Here is a 22600-nt window from a genome sequence, read left to right as displayed (position 1 = left end):
CTAAGGACTATAGAATTGCTTTCTAAATCCGCAATATAGTCTTTTTTATTTTGCTATTTACCTTTTGCATCTTACTTTATAAGCAATTAAACTTCACTATTATTATTATTATTATTATTATTATTATTATTATTATTATTATTATCAGTAGACCTCTGTATCTTTCACTGCACTGCACGATCATGCTAAACATTTTTAGTGAAAAATGTCCTCTATATGAGCATTCGCACAAGTCAACCAAAAAGTGTAGAGGCAATTTAGAGGTTGAGAGATCATAATGGAAAACAACTTGGATTCTTTTTATTTCTCCTAAAAATTTGGGAGAGGTCCCTTTTAGACCTTAAAATAGTCTGTTTAGAACCAGTGTGGTGTAGTGGCTAGAGTGCTGCACTGGGAGTCAGGAGATCTGGAGTCTAGTCCCCCACTTGGCCCTGGAAGTTTACTGGGTGACTTTGGGCCAGTCACAGATTCTTCGCCCAAACTACCTCACAGGGTTGTTGTTATTGTTGTGAGGATAAAATTGAGAGGAAGGGAACAATGTATACTGCTTTGGATTCCTTAAGGAGGAAAGAAGGCAGGATATAAATGCAATAAATAAATAAATTGGTTTTTTTAAAAAAATATGTCTTCATTTAAAGTGATTTGATATATGTATATTTCATATAATTTGCCTCCAGTAAACTAATACTACAAACTGAAAACTAGAAGAATGGAAGCTTTGCTATAAGTTAACTAGTATGGCTATGTTGCTTTAAAAGTGTATATTTCAGACAGGCTCATCAGGAGGCACTTTAACTCAGAAGATTTGTGTCAAACCCAGATCATTTTATTTCTTGTTAGATGCAATACCCAAGAGATTGTTTATGGCTAAGAACTATGGTACTCCGGTCTATCTTATGGCCTACATAAAATGTCATAATGTTCTCTGGCTTGTTTCCACATTGTATGCGCAGGAGTTACATATTATAACTAACTGTTCAGTTTGAAGAGATAGCCAGAAAAGTAAATTCTTGGACAAAAAATGAATTATTCAGGAGATGTGTCGGAACATACTTTATTAATAGATGAGTTTCCAGAGATATTTCATCTTGCGCATTTCACAGCAATTATTAACAAAGGGATTGATACATATTGGAAGGGTAGATCATTTGCTGATTTGATAATGAATTGCAAACAACTTTGCTAATATTCAATACATAATATTTATCTCTTTTGTTATATTAACATTTAAATACTACATACGTGCTTAAAAAGCAATCAAGGCAGTGCACAAAAATTTAAAACAATAAAAACCAAGAACATTAAAACCAGTAAAGCATTTAGTATATCCGAAGTTTGCCTGGTCTACACCTTTTTCAATATTTAATAAAAGAGAGTCGAATTTATTTGAAAAGTCTGTACCAAATTCATCTTCCCATCTCACAACAATTTTAGCCGTTAATTTTATCCATAAGCATGATAGTCCATTATCTTCTTTTTCCATTGATCAGTTGACAGTGTATGAGTTGTTCGCCAAGCTTTTGTCCACATTAATCCGGGCTACAGTTAATATGTATATATTTTCTAGCCACCTGCTCTTTAATATTTTTCCAAATATGGTTACAGGATTTATTTGCAGCTCAGAATCTGCAACTTATTTGATTCCACTGATGATCTCTTACCAATATTTCTTAAGCAGATTGAAATAAAACCCTTCTGCTCCTATACCTCTAACACACATTTGTTATGGCTGGATCATTCTAGATTATTTAGTTGGAGTATAAATTATTATATTATAAAAATATTTTGCATTCACATCTAATACATGTGTAAGATAATTTATACGCACAAACATCCATTGTTCATCCAGAATCATTATGTTAAATTCTCCTTCTCCATAGTCTCTTGGAACGGCGCCTCCCTCTGTAGGCAGGACAAAATTGTTGCTTTTCCATAGGGAGGGGCCACCCAGACATCCTACACCAATTCTGCCTAGTGAGCTGCATGGCTGGGTCAAGTTTTCTTAAGAGCCCAACTCTAGTTGCTTTTTCTAGGCCTTTTTTTCTTTGTAGGCTACTACTTTGTGGGCCCCCTCCTGTCTGACACATCCTAAAAAGAGGGTGAGTTCATCACTGGTCACTGGAAGCCTTTTCCTTCCCCCTGTGGCCCCAAAAGAGCCACAGCTAGTGCAGCAGTGGCCTCCTAGTGTTCCAGCCAGAGACTGGAGGAAGCAAAGGAGAGGAGCCAAGGCTCCCAGTGCCAGATGTGTTCCTATTCCTTCCCTCTCTATAAGGTAGTTGGGGGCTGAATCTATTAGAGTGTGTTCTCCTGCCTGCATGCTTCATCGCAGAAAAGCATGCCAAACCCCATTGGAGGCCTTCACAGACCATTTGCAGGAGGGGTAAGGGCCTTGTAGCCAGTTCATCAAGTTTATGGTGAACCTCAAGCAGTGCCAGCAGGAGGAGGAGATGAGTCCTATCCATTCTGGCATTTCCCCTTTCAGTGCTAGACCTTTCAGAGTTGGGAGCCCTGTCTTGGATTGTTAGATGGGTGCAAGGCCTTGTGACACAATAGGTGGAAGGATCCTTACCCATGGGGACAGCCAGTGGGTTGCAGGGCAGCACCGTGTCCTCTCCTCTTCCTCTTCCTCCTCCTCTTCCAAAAAGAGAGAGGCCAAAAGAAAGAAGGGAAGTCACAGGGCAAATAACCAGATCAAACAAAAGTACAAAGTGAACAAATAGTCCCACTCTAAGTCTTTGTCATCCAGTAGCAGGTTTTCACCCCACCCCACCCCTGTGGTTCTAATTCCAGTGGTCTGAGAGCCCCCACTTCCACCCACATGGCATGAGGAGGGCCATAGTATTTGGTATCAGCATCAAGAGCAGAAAACTGTTGCAGAAGAGTAGAACAGATAGATCAGATTCTATTGGGAGGGAAGAAGGAGAACTATGAGAGGTAGACATGGTTTTAATTTTTGTGAACCGCCCAGAGAGCTTCGGCTATTGGGTGGTATAAAAATGTAAGAAAGAAAGAAAGAAAGAAAGAAAGAAAGTCTCCTGCCAATCAAGACTGATTTTTTTTCCTCCTGACGTCTTTCCCTTTGTACTGGCAAAGTGTACCACACACTCCAGCTTACTGAAGTGTAGCCTGATCCTAAAGGACAAATGGCTATCAATTTTTTCCCTAGGACCACCTAAACCTATGACTGCTCTTTCTGGAATTGTTTGAAAAGATCTGGAAATTGGAATGGGCCAACCTATTCAAGATCAAACCAGCCCACAAACTTGCTAATGGAGTTTATTATGCTCTGCTGCCCAAGGCTATGGAGCTGCTCAATGGTCTCATACTTACAGACAGAGAAGAATAGCCCAGTGACCTGTTTTTACAAGAGGGTCAAGGTAGCATTGCGTAAAAGGTTTGAGACCTGAGCCACAGCCTTTTCCAAAGTCTTTCTCCAGGATGATATATCTCTGAGCAGAAGAAATGGCAGTGGTGGATTTCACCTAAGGATGGATTCAAAATGATTGCCCTTTTTGAGAAGTTGGTGGACTCCTCCCTAGATGCCATCCAACTCAATCCAGAATTATGCCTGCAACACTGTAGTGAAAAGAAGCATCTGGCTCTGTAACTGGGACGTGGGTTCAGAGTCTCAGGTCCAATTAGTTAGTACACTGTTTGAAGGAGCTATGCTATTAGGTAGATGTTGGAGGTGGTTCCTATTGGTGCAAGACACCAATTGCCCAAAGCAAATAATTACCTTTGTAGCAAGTTTCTCTGCTTTGTAACAAAGTGTCTGGGACAAAGGAGTTCTTAGATGGGGAGGAGCACAATCCAAAATCCATGTTTCCCCCCTGGCTATGCCCCCCCCCCCAAATGGTGGAGCTTTGTAGGGCTTTGATGGGAGCAAGATGAATAGCTGCCTTTGTGTCTTCAAGGATCTAGTGACTACTGCTGCTGACTTAGCGACCCACCCTGCTGTAGCTTCACATTCTAACCCCTGAATGCAATTGAAACATTTTCTGCTGTGGACATTTGAACCCATGCTTGCCCTACTGCTAGGTAGGACTGCTTTGAAAGAATATTAGAGCGGCCCACCCAGGAATATTGACCATTCCCCAATTTGCAGATTCTGCTCCTTGTTTCCCCCCACTTCTCTCTCTTCCATTGTCACACCAATATCTTTCCTAGACTACCCATCCTGCCAGTGGCCACAAGAGGGGAGTATTTCAACACATAGTGAGCCAGTTCCGGCTCTTGGGCCCATCTGTATAATTTAAATATGCAGGTGAATCCCTGTTTTTCTTTGGTCTTATTTTTTTTTACAAATGCACCGATAACTACATTCTGTGACTGACTATGTTCTGATTGCTTGTCGTAACATGTGGCAAATGTCTGGAAAAGAGTGAACTGGCTAGCGGAACCTTTGGAATAAAACAGTCCAGTTGATCAAACAGTCCACTTAACAAACTTTTTCTTGCCTTTGTTTTCCCATTTCTGCCTTTCTTTGTCTGATGCTGCCTCTGAATACACCTGATTGGGTAATCCAGAGTGGCATTGGGGCTCTCCATTGGGTTCTGCTGCCACTTACTTGGAAGTAGTGTTCAGCTTTATGCATGAGACGTGTGCATTTCAGTGCATGCTTTTTGTTCTCTTATTAAAATTTATATACTAATTTTGCCCATTTCCTCCCACTCTTTCCCCCCCACATGCATAATAAGCAACCTCCTTTTGGCTCTGGGTTAGGTCTACCTGATTTTTTCCTTTTTTGTTCATCATCAAGGCTTATTACAACCTGCATGGAAACTTCAGGTCACGTTCTTCTGAATATCTTACTGCCCTCTCTATATCTGAACTAACTGGTAACTATTTGGACTGCCTATATTACCTGGGAAATGATCGATCTACCTATGTTGTCTTTTCTTCTCTACCTTGCAACCTGGAATATCCCCTGTTCTTGTTGTTGGGCATGTTATACAACCTGAAAAACACAATAAATATAATTTCTCCATAGAACAACACGAACTGGTGCCTTAGCCTTTCTCTCTTGGAACCACAAATATTTGACCATGCAGGACCAAGTGGGCTTTTTTGGAAATGCCAAATTCATTTTGCGTGCCCAGGTGAATTCTGAAATGTGTTGTTTCATCAGAGAACCCCAATATTACATTGCTTTTAAAGCACCTGTGAGTTTTATTTCAAAAAGCTTGCCATGAGGGATGGTGACTACTATTCAAGTGACAGTGAAGTGTAGTGGTTAGAGTGCCAGACTGGGAGTCATTTATAATCCGCCTTTCTTCCTGCAAGGAACCCAAGGCAGCATACATAATCTTCCTCCTCCTCTCTATTTTATCCTCACAACAACAACCCTGTGAGGTGGGTTGGGCTGAGAGTCTGTGACTGGCCCAAAGTCATCCAGTGAGTTTCCATGGCTGAGTGGGGACTAGAACCCGGATCTCCCGACTCCTAGTCCCACACTTTAGCCACTACACCACACTGTTTAAAGTTTAAAATAATTTTAAAATAAATTTTAAAATAAAATTTTAAAATAAAATAAAAAAGTTTAAAATAATTAAAATGTAAGTATATTGTTCTTTTTACAAAATTTAGATTAGTACAGAGTTAACCATAGACTTTCATGTCTATTCTCACCCACAGTGTTCTCATAAAGAAAGAGTCTGGGTGTGAGCTCCCACACACCTACAATTCCCTGTGCAATAGAAAATAACATTCATAGAAATACATTTGAAACTGCATCACAAGTATTCTCCTTTTCCTTTTAGAGGTAGAAACTGAGCCATATGCAGAATGTATTACTAATAGTGGCACATGAGTTGAATGGAGAAGTCAGGAAGAGAAACCTAATCCAAATTTCTTTCCCAATGGCTCAATTTGTATAAAAACTATTACCAATTTCTGGCAGCTAATAGGGCATTATGGCTGAAACTTGTTTCTTCATTTATAGATCTCTCTTGCTTGCTGAGCTTGAAAAGGAAGAAAAAGAAAAAGACTGGTATTATGCTCAGCTTCAGAATCTTACAAAGAGGATAGATAGTCTTCCTCTTACTGAAAACGTAAGTAATAGTAGCAATCTATTTATTCTGTTTTATACAATCAATATTATGTATAGGACTTCTGTTTTACAATTCTTTTTGAAATACATTACTTTAGCATTCATGCAAAGATCAAGTACAATTACTGAGAATTTCCTGTGTAAACGTGAAAACTTACACAACTATTCCAATACCAGTTATAATTTGTTTCTAGAATATTGTTGTAGAAAGGGAAAACATCAAGCTATCTGCTCCCATCCTTCTCTTCATGGAGGAGTCTATTCCCTCGAACTTTTATCCAGCCTTTCACAATACATTATTAACAATTATTTGGCAGTTCTCGTGTTTACTCAAATAATTCTAAGAAGCAGTTTTATCTACAAAGGAAACTGATAATCCAGAATACTATTGAACTCAAAAGAAGTCCACATTATGCCAAACTGCAGCCATGACTAGTATGGTTTATGAACTCTGTTGTGGGAATGCTTTGTTAGGAAATTAGCCTATTTGTGAATGAGCAGTCATCATTGAAAAGATTCAGGCTTATATGTATTCTATATATCAATATATGCTATCTGTATCTATGTAGCATAATATTTGGCTTATCAAGAGCTTTTTTAAAAAAATGGCTGGGCTTCATCGCAGTACATAAACTATAGATAAAATCTGAAGATGTGAAAGGTTGAATTTGTGTTTAGGGTCTCAAAACATCTTTGTTTTATTGAAATGTTTAAGGGTGCAATCCTATGCATGTTTAGTCAGAAAAAACATGCATAGGATTGTGCCTTAACTCACTATATCACAAGCACTCTGTATAAAACAATCGAAAGATAGGGCTTTTATTATCTACACAACATATTTTTCCCACATTTTCCAAAACCCCAAACTAAAGACCATGAGTGAGAAGAGAATCCCCTCTCTGGTTTGTTTTCTTTTTTTTTTCTGTTCCCCCATCATCCAAGACATTTCAAAAGGAAAATAGGGTTGTGGGGGACCTGTTAGTTGGCAGACATGTGGACACTGCCTTATTACATTAGGGGAGGGAGATAGAGAGGTCTACAAAATGCACTGCAATATTTTTATGGCTCTTTACAAGTTTATAGATTTCATTTTATGAATGGCTTCATTTTGACAATGTAGTTTTTTGTTATATTGCATTTATATCCCACCTTTTTTCCTCCAAGGAACCCAAGGCAGCATACATAATCCTCCTCTCTGTTTTATCCTCACAACAACAACAACCCTGTGAGGTAGGTGAGGCTGAGAGTCTGAGTGGCCCAAAGTCACCCAGTGAGTTTCCATGGCCAAGTGGGGACTAGAACCCGGAGCTCCCAGCCCAACACTTTCGCCACTACACCACACCAACTATATTGAGAAAAGGACATTCTCATTAGGTTTTGTTCTAGCCTATACAGATTGTTCTGAGGAGAAGCCACCATGGGTGAATTTCCCAGTGTGGTTTCTTATTGGCAGCCACCATTTTGAAAATTAAAGCTGTGGTGAGGATGTACCACAGCTTATTGTTACAGGCAGACATTGTGAGGGTGCGTTGTTGAGGTGGTTATGTGTGAACCAGGGCTAGGTCTATATTTTTAAATTCCTTGTTTAGAGTATGTGAATAGGTTGTCAGCATTGTAATTGGCTGGACTTGTTTTATTTATTTCTTGGTTCTAGTTCTCCTTACAGACAGATATGACCAGAAGACAATTGGAGTATGAGGCAAGGCAGATTAGAGCTGCTATGGAAGAACAGCTAGGTACTTGCCAGGACATGGAGAAGCGAGCCCAGGTAATTATGTGTCAGGTTTTTTGCAAAAAATAAAAGATCTGTCTGTGCCAACTGCATTAGTTAGCTTTAGCAAAACAAAAAAATTAAATATTGTGTATTTAAAGCTGCTGGGAAGGAAATACTATCTTCCTTTCAAATTGTGTATCTGATAACTATATAGTAAAGAAAATAATTACAATAATGTTTTTTTTCTGCCTAGAGCTTTTGTGTAGCTCTCTCTGCTTCTTGCAACCTGTTTCCCTACTCTTCTTAGCAAAGAGGCTAACTGGGAAATATAAGATTGCCCATTACATCCTAGTATAACAGAGATTCTGAGTCCAAGTAATCATAGGACCTCTTGATTTGATTATCCACTTTTCCTCAGAGTAAGGAAAGCCATGCTTGATGAGAGAGCAGAAGTCAGTGTGAGCTTGATGGCCTCTCCTAATATCTCCCTTGGGGAAAACGGGGCAGTGAGAAAGAATAGCTCTGAGTCACATCATTTGCTGTGGTTCCTTGACCTTGATTCTGCAGAGTTTAGTGACACAGGACCATGCTCTAGAGAAGTGCTTCAAAAATTCTGTTGCGGCAATTGACACTCAAAGGGCCATTTAACATTTAAAAATCATTGTTCTTTAGCCATACAGGCTACAACAATCTTCTGGAAGTAATAATGCACCTATATATGTGAAAGTACTTCTCTTAAGATTCACTAAAAAATAAGAAGACATGAATTATGCCAGCCAAGTATATCTAAATTGGTTTGTTTGTATAAAACATAAATTGTAAGCCGCTCCGAGAGCCTGTTTTTAATTTTTATGAACCGCCCAGAGAGCCCCGGCTATGGGGCGGTATAGAAATGTAATAAATAAATAAATACATTTTTGGCTGAGGTGCGGGATAAAAATACTCTAAAAAAATAATATAAATAAATAATAAATAAACGATTTGACTTATTACAATCACAGTAGGCGATTGAATATATTATTCTGACTTTTTGTAAGAACTTAAGAAGAGCCATCCTGGATCAAACCAAGGTCCATCTAATAATCCAGCATTCATTTTACACAATGGCCAACCAACTGCTTGCTGGAAACCCACAAGCAGGATATGAATGCAACAGCTCCCTCTTGCCCATGTTCCCCAGCAACTGATGCATTAATAGAATGAGAACAGAAAACAGAAAGAAGCAGAAAGATGGGGGAAATGTAGAAGAAACATATCAATATTTTTTTTCCTGAGCTGTCTTTCTTTTGGGTCTCTCTGGAAAATGCATTGCACGTGTAATAGTTTTACAGCAGGGGGCTCCAACCTGGCACCTGCCATATTAAACATAATAGAGCAGTTGGTCCATTGGCTTTAACAGGGATGGGAAAAGCCCTCTGCCAAAATGAAGTCCATCCCAAGGACCCTTGGAACAACAGGGTTATTGATTGCGGCAGGTTGTGTGTGATCTTTGCCCCTTCCTCTACCCAGCTTTTTTCTTGCCCCATTCAAATGAATGGAGAAATTTGCTCCATTCATTTGCACGGGAATGGGGAGGGGGGGAGAAAGAAAGAAAAAGAAAGAAAGAGAAACGAGAGAGAGAGAAAGAGGAGCCAGAGAAAAGGAAGGAAAGAAAGAAAGAGGAGCCTGATAGGGGCTGCAGGGAGGGGACAAACAGATGGAAGGAAAGAGGAGCCGGAGAGGGAGGGAGGGAGGGAGGGAGAGACAGAGAGAGAGAAGACAGAAGGAAGGAAAGAAAAAGAGCCAGAAAGAGAGAGGATGGACAGAAGGAAGGAAAGAGGAGCCAGGGAGGGGGGAGGAAGAAAAAAAAGAAAGAAAAAGAGAGAGAGAGGTGGTAGAAGAAACGAAGGAAAGAAAAGGAGCTACTTCCCTACAGTAGCTAATTTGTGATGGTTCCTAGGCCACTTTTGCAAAATCCTAAATGTGTCCATGGGCCTAAAAAGGTTGGAGACTCCTGGTATAGTATGTACTAAAGTAATATACTTTCTTTAAAAAAGTGTTACACTGCATCAGGAGCTTCATACACTTCTGTTTTCAAGTTTAAATATATTTAATTTTGTGTGTCTGGTGTAAACAGCTCTGTTCTGTAGTTCGCTTGATATTTCTCCCCCACCCCCACTAACCACTAGGAAATTTTGTTATTCAAGGAGAGAGTAACTAGAATTCAACAAATTGAGAAAGACATCCTACGCATAAGACAGCTCCTGCAGTCCCAAGTCGCTGAAGCAGAGGTAGGTGTTTACTGTGCATATATATTTTTGAAGGCAGTGCTGTTTATAAGCCTGCATCATAAGGACTCAATTTCTGCTGCATTTATTTTTTGTCTTCTGCGTGAAAAGCATGTACTGAACCATTGAGCTATGATTCTTTCCTATCTCCAAGCCTTGGTTAGAGGATTGAGAGTGCCCTCCCCTTCCTACACATTTCATACACACATTCTTCTTTGTGGTCTCTGTACATCACACATATGGGCTCTGTGCCTGCGCGGAACCTCAGTTCAGGAAACCTCTGTAGCTGAAGTGTGTTTTGGGGGAAAACCCTCTCCTACTGTCCTACTGTACATGTCCCAGTGGGTTCCCACCCTTCCCCTGGGTATTCTTTCGACTGACTTGCTGGCTGCCTCGTCAGGACTTGGCTCTCTTTAAGAGTCTTGTTGTTCGCTGAGGTAGTTAGTTTCCCCCCCCCCCATTTGCTCTTTCTATACATTCCCCTGTTAGTTTTCTCTCTTAAAAAAGTAAAAAGTAAAATTAGGCTTCTTCATTGCCGTGTTTCTCGATCTTTGAATGTTGCAGGGCGCGTATTCCAGTTAAGGCCCCTTTTCTCAAATGTGTGCACTGTGGCAACAAACTACCCCCTACTGTGTTCACTTCGTTTGTTCTGTCTTGGGGAAGTGCACATGGTTGAGACTTGCCACTAATGTATGAGTTTTACTAAATAAGCAAGATGCAACTGCTCAGATCATTTGAAAGCGATGCTTTGGGGAAAAAGCCTTAGAGGCTGTGGACTCAAAGAAGCCAACGATTTCCAAACTGCACGCACTGATTACGTTGGCAGAGATGCAGTCTTCTTCGCCAGCTTGTTCTCAGACGCCAACTCTAATCACAGGTTGGACTGACCCACCTACTCCAGGTCACTGTCTGACCATCGCCATTGGTAAAAAAAAAAAAAAAAAACTTTCTAAAAAGCTAAAGCACTTAAGCCTTCTGTGGATGTGCAGAAAGTAAAACAGGAAGAAGCGGTGAAATAAGCAGGACTCTAACCCCCAAAAGTCTTGTGAGTCTGTGCAAACATCAATTCCATACACCCTCCATTATTGGACTCTCCCATACCGACAAGGGTCCCCAGCAGTACTGATGTCAGGCCCGATTTGCATGGCTTTGACATCTGAGGGAGAAATAAAGGATCTTTTGCCGCTGAGGGATCTTGGCAACTCACAAACGTATTCTCCTATACGGCTTCTAATGGTGCAGAGCAACCATCGATGCTGGGAGTTTTCCACAGAACCGTGTCGGTCTGAGTGCTCAGGACTTGCACTGGAGGTCCAGATCACCAATATGTGAATCGGATAGGTACTCTAACTGGTCTCTTCCTCCATGTATGCCTTGTCAATATGACAATCGGCACTTCTTTCTGGATCAAAACTGCCCAGAGAGCCCTGACTATGGGGGTGGTATATAAGTGTAATAAATAAATAAAGGGGTGTATTGTGTCCAGCACTGGATTATTCCTTTTTAGCTCCACCTCTGGTTCCAAAGCCATCTACCTCTATGAAGAATCAGTCATCACTGCTCCGGGTGCCACCTGTTCAGCCTTGTGATGCTGCAGTTACCTTTCAATTGAATCTTTCATTTTCTTCTCTGCCAGAGTTGGTACAGAGAGATCCTCGGGGAGATACAGAGCGCAAGAGATCAGCCTCCCCACAGTCTGATTCTACTTCTTTCTCCTCAGTACCTCCTTCCATTTTATCACAAGAGGAGGTGGTAGGTACACAAGAGGGAGCATCACTCTCGGTGAACTTATACCCTTTACAGATCAGATACTGAGTCCGTTGGTATCGAGATGCAGCAACCCTCAGAACGCCTTCAAGACCCTGTGTTTGATGTTATCTAAACAGACACAGTGGCTCTCTTTTCTACTCCTTTCTTGCCAGCGCTACTCCAGACAGTCCTGGAATCTTGGAAAGCCCCATCATCGATGGCACCAACATCAAAATGCTTAGAGTCGTTGTATAGAGTGGAGGAGAATGACACTTATTTCTTGTTTACCTATCAACCCAACTCCATTATAGTGTAGTCATCTCAAGGCAAGTCTCAAAAGATTCACGCCTCTCTGTCGGAAAAAGAGTGCCATCGATTAGATTTGTTGGCATGGAAGATCTATCTTTTAGCAGTGACTACAAGTTAGTCACTTGTAGTTAGTCACTACAAGTGACTAACTACCAAACCACTATGTTGCAATACCTGTTATTTTTGTGGGGGGAAATCGGATCATTATGTGATTGCTTTCCAGAAGGCTATAGAGACTTTGCTAGATTGTTTCAAACAGAAGCGATGAAGCCATCTCATCAGCAAATTAACATCACATGTCACCAGGCAGATAGCAAACCAAAGGCTATGGTGGGGGTAGCAGACACGTGTGGCTTCATTTGGTGGGCTTGACACCAAAAGCTCAGTCTCACATCCATTCAGTGGCGAAGGCCTCTTTAACTTGAAGAAGGATGAAGCTATGGATGCTATACAGAAAGATAAGATGAGAGTTAAAAAAATGGGAATTACGCAACATTGTACAGGCCTAAATACTGGTTCTGACAACTGTAAAGGAAGAGCGCCCAGCAACCAGCTGGCTTCTTGACTGGATTTAGCACGGATCCCCAGGCACAGACACTCACAGCTCACACAAAATGAGGTTTAAGACCATTTATTAGGAAAAGGGTAGGAATACATGGGATTAGCAGAATAAAACTATAAAAGCATGCATATATATGTAAGAACCCAGAGCAAGCAAGCTAAAAACTAAAACTACAATTCATACGTCACCCAGACCGAACTCAGCCGACACCTCCCTGTTCCCTTCACAGGGATGTCTTTATACTATTCTTTTCACTCCTTCCCCCCTCCCTTCAGCTTTGATGCGTGGAGTTGCTTCACACCTCTGCTCGGGATGGTTAATCACTCAAGGACACAAGACAGTTACAATCAGCTTGGCTCCAGTCTTCTTCCCCATACAGCTGCCTGGTTCTTATCTCCCTTCCTATGGAACCATAAAAGTCACAAATTAAAAGACATGCCAGTCCCAAGGTCCGGTTAACCCTCACCCTACCCTTACAACAACAACCTTTTCACTAGTCTCAACAATACTCAGGCCGTAATCCTCTTTTTCACCAATTTCAGCACCAATGAAAACAAATACTCTCTGGCCACTTCTGTCAGTCCCGAGTGAAAATGGATAGTTCTTCTTCATGGACTCTATGCATCACGTATATAAGCTCTGCAGCTGTGTGGAATCTCGATTCAGCCCAGTTTTTCTTTGCTTCACTGCCAATCCCCCCCATCTTTGGATTTTTATATTGTATTTTGTATTTGTGCTTTTAACCTGTTGGTTGTTTTCTATTGGGCGGTATAAAATTGTAATAAATAAATAAATAAATTTCTCCTGTCTCATTTCCTGCCAAATTGGATTGCTATAACATCGGACTCCTGTGTCCTTACCATTGTCCAATATGGATACAGCATAGAGTTTGAAGTCCTCCCTCCTGTTGGTAGTGTGTGGGTGACAGAGCTGGAGACAGAGTTTCTTTTAAAGAAAGGTACTAACCAATATGTCCTGCCAAATTGAACAATAGATGAATTCTTTGCTCATTACTTTATGGTACCGAAAAGAGATAGGGGACTTCTCCCTATATTAGACCTCAGAGTTCTAAACATGTTCATCAGGACAAAGAGGTTTGAGATGACCACATTGGCTACAATTATGCCTCTCCTTTCCCAAGGGGTATGGTTGGGGCAGTGGATCTCAAAGATGCCTACTTACATATCACCATAGAAGAAGTATCTGAGATTCATCATTGGGACAGAAATGTTGCAATTCAGGGTCCTCCCATTCAGCCTAACCACCGTGCCAAAGGTATTTACAAAACATATGGCAGTAGTGTGTACATATCTTCAGACTCAAGGCATCGAGGTTTACCCATATTTGGATGATTTGGTTGGTAGTAGCATCATCCAGAAAACTTCTGATGCAGGTGATAGTGCTTGTTTGAAACCTCCTGAGCGGCTTGGGTCTTCTCATCAATGAGGAAAAAGCCACACTGAAACTGAAACAGATTATCCAGTTTATTGGAACAATCTTGGTTTCAAGGATAGTGAGAGCATATCTCCTTTGAAAGAGGACTTTAAGTCTTGTTGAATTGGCTTGCAAGCTTGTTTGACACTGCAGGACGATGGCTTTTCATATCCAATGGCAACAGTCTCTGAGGTGGCTTGGGTGAGGTTCTGCATGTGATGTCTACAAGGGCTGGTTTCTGAAGACATTTTCAAATTCCATCAACACCTGCTGGGTTCAACTAACAATACCAAACAAGATCACATCAATGCTGTTATGATAGACAAACCTGCACAATCTTCTTCAGGGCATGCCTTTTGTTCAGCCAACTCTGTCTTGTATACTTGTGACTGATGCCTCACTACTGGGTTGGGGAGCACATTGTGGGCCTCTCCAAATACATGGCAGATGGGACCATACTGAAAAGCGCCTTCATATCAATGTGCTCAAATTGCTGCTGGTACAAAAGGCTCCGCAACAGACATGTTCAGGTGCTCGCAAGCAACACAGCCATACTGTGACATTTCAAAAAATAAGGGGAAACTCAAGTCATCTTGTTTTTGTCACCAGAACCATCAAGATCTTCACTTGGGCTGTGTCCAAGGGAATTTGTCTCACGGCCCTCCATATGGGAAGCAAGGACAACCTTCTAGCAGTCTCCATAAACTGGACTTACCTGACATTTCACAAGTAGCAACTGGCCCACTTATTTTTTCATCTCATGTTCAGAGGTGTGGAACTCCGGATATGGATTTGTTTGCTACCGCTCAGAACAGTGTATGCCACAAGTTCTGCTTGAGAGGAGGAATTGGCAAGTCAGCTTTTGGGGACACATTCCAAATCTAATGGTTGGGGTGCCTATTCTGCCTCCGCACCCTCCTGTTCCCACTAAACATCAAAGCTCTGCAAAAGATCAGGCCAGAGGCCACCGACTATATACTAATAATGCCTTGGTGGCTGAGAGAACATGGTTCATCCATCTTCTCAAATTAGCGAAGAGGGACTTTATCTGGCTGCTGTTGATACCAGTACTATTGACCATGGAATATGGTCGCAACCAACATCTGGATCGAGACACACACATAGACGCACAGCTTGGAAAATCCATCAGTAGTGAGTTAGTTCTCTAACAAAGTCCAACCGATTTTGCAAGCTAAAAATAACCCAATGACAAGGCTTATGATAGTAAATAGAAGAGCTTCTCTAAATGTACCGAATGAAATAACTTTGACCCTCTTTCGGACTCGATAGATGCTATACCTACCTTTTTCTCCATTCAGTTTTTGATAAAGGATCTAAACTTACACTGATCAGAGTCTACCTGGCTGTTATTTCAGCCTACCCATCAACCAATTCAAGGTTTTTCTTGATTCACTCCTCTAGTTATGCGTTAACAAAATTCTCAATTGGTGCTGTGGTTGGTGTAAAAGGGGACTTAAATTCCTAAAAGGTTAGTTTCTAAAGGACTTGGAAATCACGCTTCTCTGTTGTACAAAGCTTGAGGCAAAGATCTTTTTATTTCCCCCCAAGTCTTTTAAATATGAAATTTTAATCTTTGATTGGTTTTCCGCTTCTGTTTTTATCTGCTACTGATTTGATTATTTTACTCTTTCCTTGTTTTAGCTGGGGTGATAGGAAGTATCCTACGGGCTAGAAGAGATGTCGGGGAGTATCCCAGGAGGCTAGATGGGGGTGGGGTGTAAGGGGGGTGTTTTGCCTGTGCTGTGTGTGTTGGTTGGTGGGTATGTGCTGGGAGATTTGTTTATTTTGGCATAGTGTATGTGTTGCCTGGGGTGTATTTCTTTGATCATCATCATTTGCCTTTTGTGAAATGGATATTTGTTGTGCCTTGTAGAGGAAAATATGTAATTGCCATTTAAGGCTCAGACCCTATGTCTGCCTTGTGCTAAGTTTCTTGACCAAGTTGCTTGTATCTGAGCTTCATCAGTTTGCCTTCTGTGAAATGGGTGTTGGAGCAGAAAACCATTTATTCAAAAGAGTGGGTTTGTGTTTTAGAGCTCAGACCCATCTTTTCCATGTACTTAGATTCTTGGGCAAGTAAACTTTCTTATCGCATGACCATTTTGTCTTCTGGGAGATTTGTGAATGGTCATGGCTATCATGGCAGCCATTTTATGAATGGCCAGCCCCATCAGCAGCCATTTTGTGTGAGTGATCACAACACTTCCAAAATTCCAAGTGTACCCACTGACCCAAAAAGGTTGGGGACCGTGGCTTTGCTGTCTTTGCTATCAGATGACACTATAATGCAACTGCAAAGCTAGACTCCCACTTACTAGGCTATCATTTTCCAGACTATTGTCAATATTTGTCCACAGTCAAACAACAAGCAGTCTACTAAGTGGTCAGTTGACTGTCATACCAACCCTGCATTCAGTGAATTGGTTGGGTAGATAAAACACAAGGTCGTGAGTGTGGTATTACCCTTTTGAAACATCGAGCTCTAGGTGCAGAATAAAATCTAATTTTTTTGACCTACCCAGAGAGTTTTGCATATAGAGCCATGTAGAAATATAATGAACAAATGAGAATTACTTTGGGTTTATTTCAACTTTTCACTTGTCTATATTGGGCTAGAGCCTGTGTTACTAGTATTTAATTTAGTTCTGATGATTATGTTGCATACAGTATTTGCTCTGAGATCAGATTGATACTTACACAAGCCTGAATTTTGAAGGCATGTCTTGACAGATTCCTGGGGCGGGGAAAAGCCAAGAAAGCTCTTATTTGATTGGTTTATATGAATTTGGCTTAACTACTATGCAATGCCACATACAATATAATCTGACTTGAGTCCAATTAATAAAAAAGATTGAACATAATGGATTATGTCTTAGATTATTCTATGCCCCAGATTATTCTGTTAGTTCCAAATTGAGGTTTATTTCCTGCCATTAGCTTTAGTCATAAACCCAACAGTCTGATATGGCATTGAACTCTTTTGAATAAACAGGTCCATACAGTGTTTGAAGGCAATATGCACTTATCTAATCTGTCCTGTATATGAGAGTTTGTGAATCCTTTAAAACCCTATTCTGTAGGGATTTCCCCACAGGATAAGTGTGTGTATTCAGCTGGAATTGTTAAAAGCCAAATAAGTGTGTATGCAGTTCCGTGTGTGTCTGTCACTATGAAAAAAAAGTCTTTTTATTTTATGTCTATGAGATTGCTTTTATAAGAAGAAAAATAGTGTTTTTTCTGTTACGTTGTACGCCATTCATCTAGTAAAAGAATTATTAGGCTAGGGACAAAGCACTTGTTTTTAAAAAATTTGTGTTAAAATGGTTGCTACAGCTTAGGTCATGATATAACTGTAATGTGGAAAGATGCCATTAGTACAAAACTGACGTACTATGTGTATTTTGGGCTATCCACCCAGAAGGTGTTTCTATTTGATTGCAAAGCATAAGTAATATTTTAACTGTTCTACTCATAGCCTCCAGTAAATACATAGATCATGTGACATTGCAGAAGAGACAGTTCTTTGCTCCAATTCTGTTATATTTCTGATAGTGATGTGAGCACAGCTGGTGGAGGATGGTGTTTTGCGTCTCACAGCAAATCCTTTGTCTTCTAGGGCTATAATCCTCAGAGGACATGCTTCACTTTCATCCTGCAATTTTGCTAAGACAGTCAGTCTCGGCTGCTAATTATTGAGGCTAGAGGTTATGAAATACAAAGCACAGTTCAGTGGCTTTGTGAAGCTACAGCATTGATGCATTCACAGTTTTTAGAAGGCGGTGCATGATAAAGTGTGCTCCCATTTCTATATGTAACGCCATAAACTCTTACATTAACAGAGGGCACCTCCAAGCAAGCATGATGCAGGCTCGCATGAAGCGGAGAGGCAAAATGAAGGTCAAGGAGCAGCAGAAATCAGTGTGGCAACTGCTGGCAGTAGCCAGGTAAAGCCGGGATTTTATTTATAAACATATGGTGCTTTTTGTGGGTTGGAAATAGTAATTTTGCTGTGGCAAAAAATGTGCCTGAATGGATTCCTTCGTATGTGTTAAATCGGAGAAGTCGTGCCACTGGAGATGAAAGCTCTTTAATCAGCTACAAATGATTTTTATAGATAGATGTTAAATATTCCACATTATGAGAATCACCTAGTACGATTCTTGTTCAAATGACTATTGTGCAAACCTCTTTCAAACTGATTTCGTTGTATTTTTAAATTATTATTTTTTTAAAGAAATGCAAATAATTTTCTTTCATACTATTTTAAAATGGCTTCCAAAATTATTTTGAAGTAGATGTTTCTGGTTAAAATAATTTGCTTTTTTCCATTAAAGGCAATGTTATATAAACCATTGGATAATTTAATCAATCAGATTGTGCATTTATGTTGAAAATAGATATATTTTACTACTGTTGCTTTGTGATATGCATTAATCTGGATGTTGTCCAGCTCTGTCTTTATATGTGGGACATTTTTAGCAGTCATTTAGATAAAGAATATTATCTAATTTAATATTGCTATGTATTTTTCTTCCATGAGCACTTTATCATATGTGACTATGCTCTAGAATCTCTACATTAGTAACTGGAATTATTGTATCTTCAGACCATTACATTTTTCATAATGTCTGTTTGGCCATAAAAATTATTCAAATCATTTTAAAGTATATTATATGTGGCTTCAAATATAATATGAAATTTAACCTATTTTATGATTCTTTCCCTACAATTAGCCCTGTTTGATGTCATTGAGACTACTCAGAGTTATGTTGCAGGGAGGGTTAACTATCCTAGTTCAAATATATTTTTATTTTGAGTAATTTACTTTACTTTTTCTGAGCAATAACCCTACTCTAAATCGTAATGAAAGCAATGTTCTCATGTAAAAATCAAACACATTCTTTTCATATGAGGGCATGTTATTGTAAATAAGCTGTGTCACACCTTGTAAAAATTGTGTTTTTTATTCTGATATGAATGGGAATTTACTGTGGATGAACTTTATTTGGTTCATGAGGAGAGAATGGAAAAAGTGCCTTCTAGCCAATGAGCTTGGTATGAATACAGAAAAAATGAACCTTGCAGGTTTTGTTTTTAAAGTAGTTCTCAGTTTTCCTCATCAGAAATGGGGCTTAAAGTATTAATCGTTTTTCTCCTCCAGCTTTATGGATATGAGTGACTCAGTCTGTCTTGCTATGAGGCATTTGGGATTACTTGCTTTTAATGAAAGGCCAGGGAGAGAAGGCTTAATGGATTGGGCACCAGCATATTTTTTTCTGGAACCCAGCTCAGTTCATCTTTATGTATCTTACTGTAAATTCTTGGGGTACAAAAACTTGAAGTGTTAGTTTTTCCAGACAGTGTTGAACAATATTATAACAGAATATTTGTCCACAATGGATATTTTCTAGGAGGCAAGCTTTCTTTTGATCACTGCATTGGTCTGCATGTTCTCTGCTCTACTGCATTTTGCATTGATGGTGGAAGTGGAATTTGCTGAAATGTGTGGTTGTTTCCAAGTTAGCTGATGAATTTGAATTAGCTTCCTTAGAAAAAAAATCCATTTGAAATTTGTTCAAGAATGGAATATTAGAAGGATTAAAAATTAGCATATAAGATGAGAACAGAAGTGATGTAGTTGATCCAGTTGGGCTAACTAGGAGAAAAGTGTAGGAGCGGCTGGGGATAGGTGAGAGAGAATGAGAGTACATGAGAGAAGAGCAATTAAGCCTGCTATACAGCAGTCTATTTTACTAGCTTGGGTCAGGGGAAGAGGTATTTTTAATATTGGTTCTGTTTTCAGTGGCTTGGATCCAGAGAAGCACTGGTGGATGGCCAGAAAATGACTTTCCTAGCCTTTCCTCCTCCTGGCAGTCCCTAGATACAACCTACGTCCTCTCCTGAGGGTTGTGGAACCCTCCTAATTGGGGTAGACTATGGGACAGGGAACTGAGAAGGAAGGGGGAATCATGAAAACTGGGGTGGCACTTTCTTTGAGCATAGCTCCTGATCATAGTAGGTGTCTCCACCTGATTTGCATTAATCCCCACTTCCTCCTCAGTCCCTTGTGTAAGAGACCATCTGGAGGGTCCCCTGACATTCGGGAGAAGCTTTTGGGGGATGCTGCTAAGAAGACGAGGGGCCAGAGACACCTTCTGCTGGAGCTGTTTTGATCCAAGCCAGTGATACTAATAAATATAGTTCAACTTGATTTGGGCCTTTTGACAAATGTTAGACTTTCTGGTAGAGTCCACATTGATTAGTTATCAGCATAATGGCTAATAAAGTTAAGCTCTATAACTTATTAAAATCAAGTTTGATAATAAGGATTTGATATTAGGATCCATGGACACACCATTACTCCAGCAGGACTTCAGGTTGTAAAATTATCTTCTATTTCTTCTGGAGCAGGAGATAGCTTTGGGCTTGCAAAATATGCAGACTCTTTTCTCTTATACTTTGCTTCCTAGTTTTGTATCATTGCTTCCTACGTTTTGTATCACTGCTTTTTAGTTTTGTATAGCCCAGTTCCCTCTCTTTTACAGAACCATTTCTGTCACAGATCTGATGGTGATTTAAGAGGATCTATTTTAATTCTAGTGGTTCCATCTCTTACCCAAACCTCAAGAAAAGAAGTGCCCAATTGAACATAGCAGGCCTGGGAAACCTAGATCCAATCTCCCATTTAGCCATGGAGTTCCTTGGAGACTCTGGGCAAGTCTCAGTCACCCAACCCCTCTCTCTCCCAAATTCTCTCTCTCTCTCTCTCTCTCACACACACACACACACACACACAGACCCAGTTCACAATGCACACCAGCCTCACCATGGGTTGTCTAACCCTTGATGAGCCACAGCGCATGCTGGGAGATATTTTGAATATGCAACAGTGAAACCAGCCACAATGGGTTATTTAGGGATTAAACAACCCTCACATAACCCTACTACAAACTTTATCCCCACCCAAGCTCTGGCTGTTCCATTTTTCTCTTCCCTCTTTGTCCTTGATTGCTCCAATTTCACACACCCCACACACCTTTCCTCTTTCAGTCAAATTACAGGTACAGCATTTGTTTGCTATCTCCTCTTCACTCCTCAGAGTTGGCACACCCTCCTCCTGCTAGCACCTAATTAGAATTATTCTCTTTTCTGCTCTTTTTCTGAGTCTGCTGCCCAACCAGAACAGTAAGGCCTGAACAGAAAACATGGGTAGAATAGGAAACATGGCAGAAGAATTGATGTACCAGCTGAAATTGGCTAAACAAAATATCTGTTTTTTAAAAATAAAAAAGGCATGATTTTATTGTATATACATATCAGGACATATACACCAATATTTGACAAAGCCTTTCCTCAAGACTATTAAAGAGAGACTAAATATAATTTGTTTTTATGAAGAACCATACACAACCAATGGATTTTATCTATATTTTTGCCTGTAAATGTACTTACTATCCTCTGTCAATATCTATATTTAAATCATGTATATTTTGTTTGTTAGTTGGAAAATTAATAAAATGCATATTAAAAATGCCCTATTAAAATTGATTAACCAATTCAGTCATAGATGGAGGTGTTCTTAAGAGATCACTTTAGAAGTTAGCTAGTATACATCATAAGTGGAAAGCTACATGCTTTAATCAGTTAGTTGGTGTGATCAATATCGGTCCCTCTGATTAAATTGGGAGGCTGGCATCTAGCAAAAACACCGCGACTTGGGAATCTGTAAGCATCTACCTATGTATTGGCCACATTCCATCCTTCCATGTCAAATTAGAAGGAGAAACAAGTTAGAGAGCAATCCTATGGCTCCTAGATAGCATTTGGGGATGGGGGCAAAGGATGGTTTGGATTCCTGGATCTGAGGTTGAAGACAGCACTCCAACCTTGGAACCAGGAGTCTGAGTTCCCCTCATCCTTGCATCTGGCACAAAGAGAACTGTGCTACCAACCCCCCTAAGATCGCAAAGGTGACCTTGGGAGGATGTTCCCCTGGGTGAGGAGGGGAGGAGACTGGCGAGGCCTACTTATGAGAAATTCTCTGGCTTCCCCAGCCTCCATTCCGTCTAGCAAAAATGCAGAGCACAGGCGGCATGGAAACAAAGATTGCCTCTGCTATCTCTCCTGCTCTGCATTAGAAGGCAGAAGGCCTCCAAGTTCGGAGTCTGACGGCCGTCCCCATAAGATTGCACCCTTGGATAGTTTTCCCCTGTTTGGTCAGTATACAAAGTGAATGGGTCATAAGTTGCATACATTTAGGAAAGTGTTTCCTCTTTGAAGTAACACTCTTTGACACCTACTGAAAACATCATTGTTCAGCCAGCTGCATTTTTCCCCCAGTACTAAGGTTTTATCCAAACTTTGTTCTTTTAAAAATAGTAATTTTTACTATAGTATATTTATTCTTTTATTCTGTTTGTTGTTCACCGCTCTGAAATCTTTTGGATGGGGAGCAGTATATAAATATTGCAAATAGGCATCTTCATTCAGTTTTG

At 40.2% G+C, this 22600-nt stretch overlaps 1 protein-coding gene across 1 annotated transcript in view; it reads left to right on the top strand.

Annotated features, from left to right (window-relative positions):
* The window catches only part of APC (APC regulator of WNT signaling pathway), a 64616-nt gene that overhangs the window by 16513 nt on the left and 25503 nt on the right, over nucleotides 1–22600 (top strand). Inside the window, exons 5-8 of the mRNA XM_063129526.1 lie at nucleotides 5942–6050; nucleotides 7704–7817; nucleotides 9950–10033; nucleotides 17945–18049. Coding sequence (XP_062985596.1) covers nucleotides 5942–6050; nucleotides 7704–7817; nucleotides 9950–10033; nucleotides 17945–18049 — 412 coding nt within the window. The remainder of the gene's footprint in view (nucleotides 1–5941; nucleotides 6051–7703; nucleotides 7818–9949; nucleotides 10034–17944; nucleotides 18050–22600) is intronic.

Source organism: Elgaria multicarinata, chromosome 6 (genome assembly GCF_023053635.1).
Source record: "Elgaria multicarinata webbii isolate HBS135686 ecotype San Diego chromosome 6, rElgMul1.1.pri, whole genome shotgun sequence".
Taxonomy (NCBI): Eukaryota; Metazoa; Chordata; class Lepidosauria; order Squamata; family Anguidae; genus Elgaria; species Elgaria multicarinata.
The sequence above is the reverse complement of the archived record's forward strand: the minus strand, read 5'-3'. Positions and strand labels throughout refer to the sequence as shown.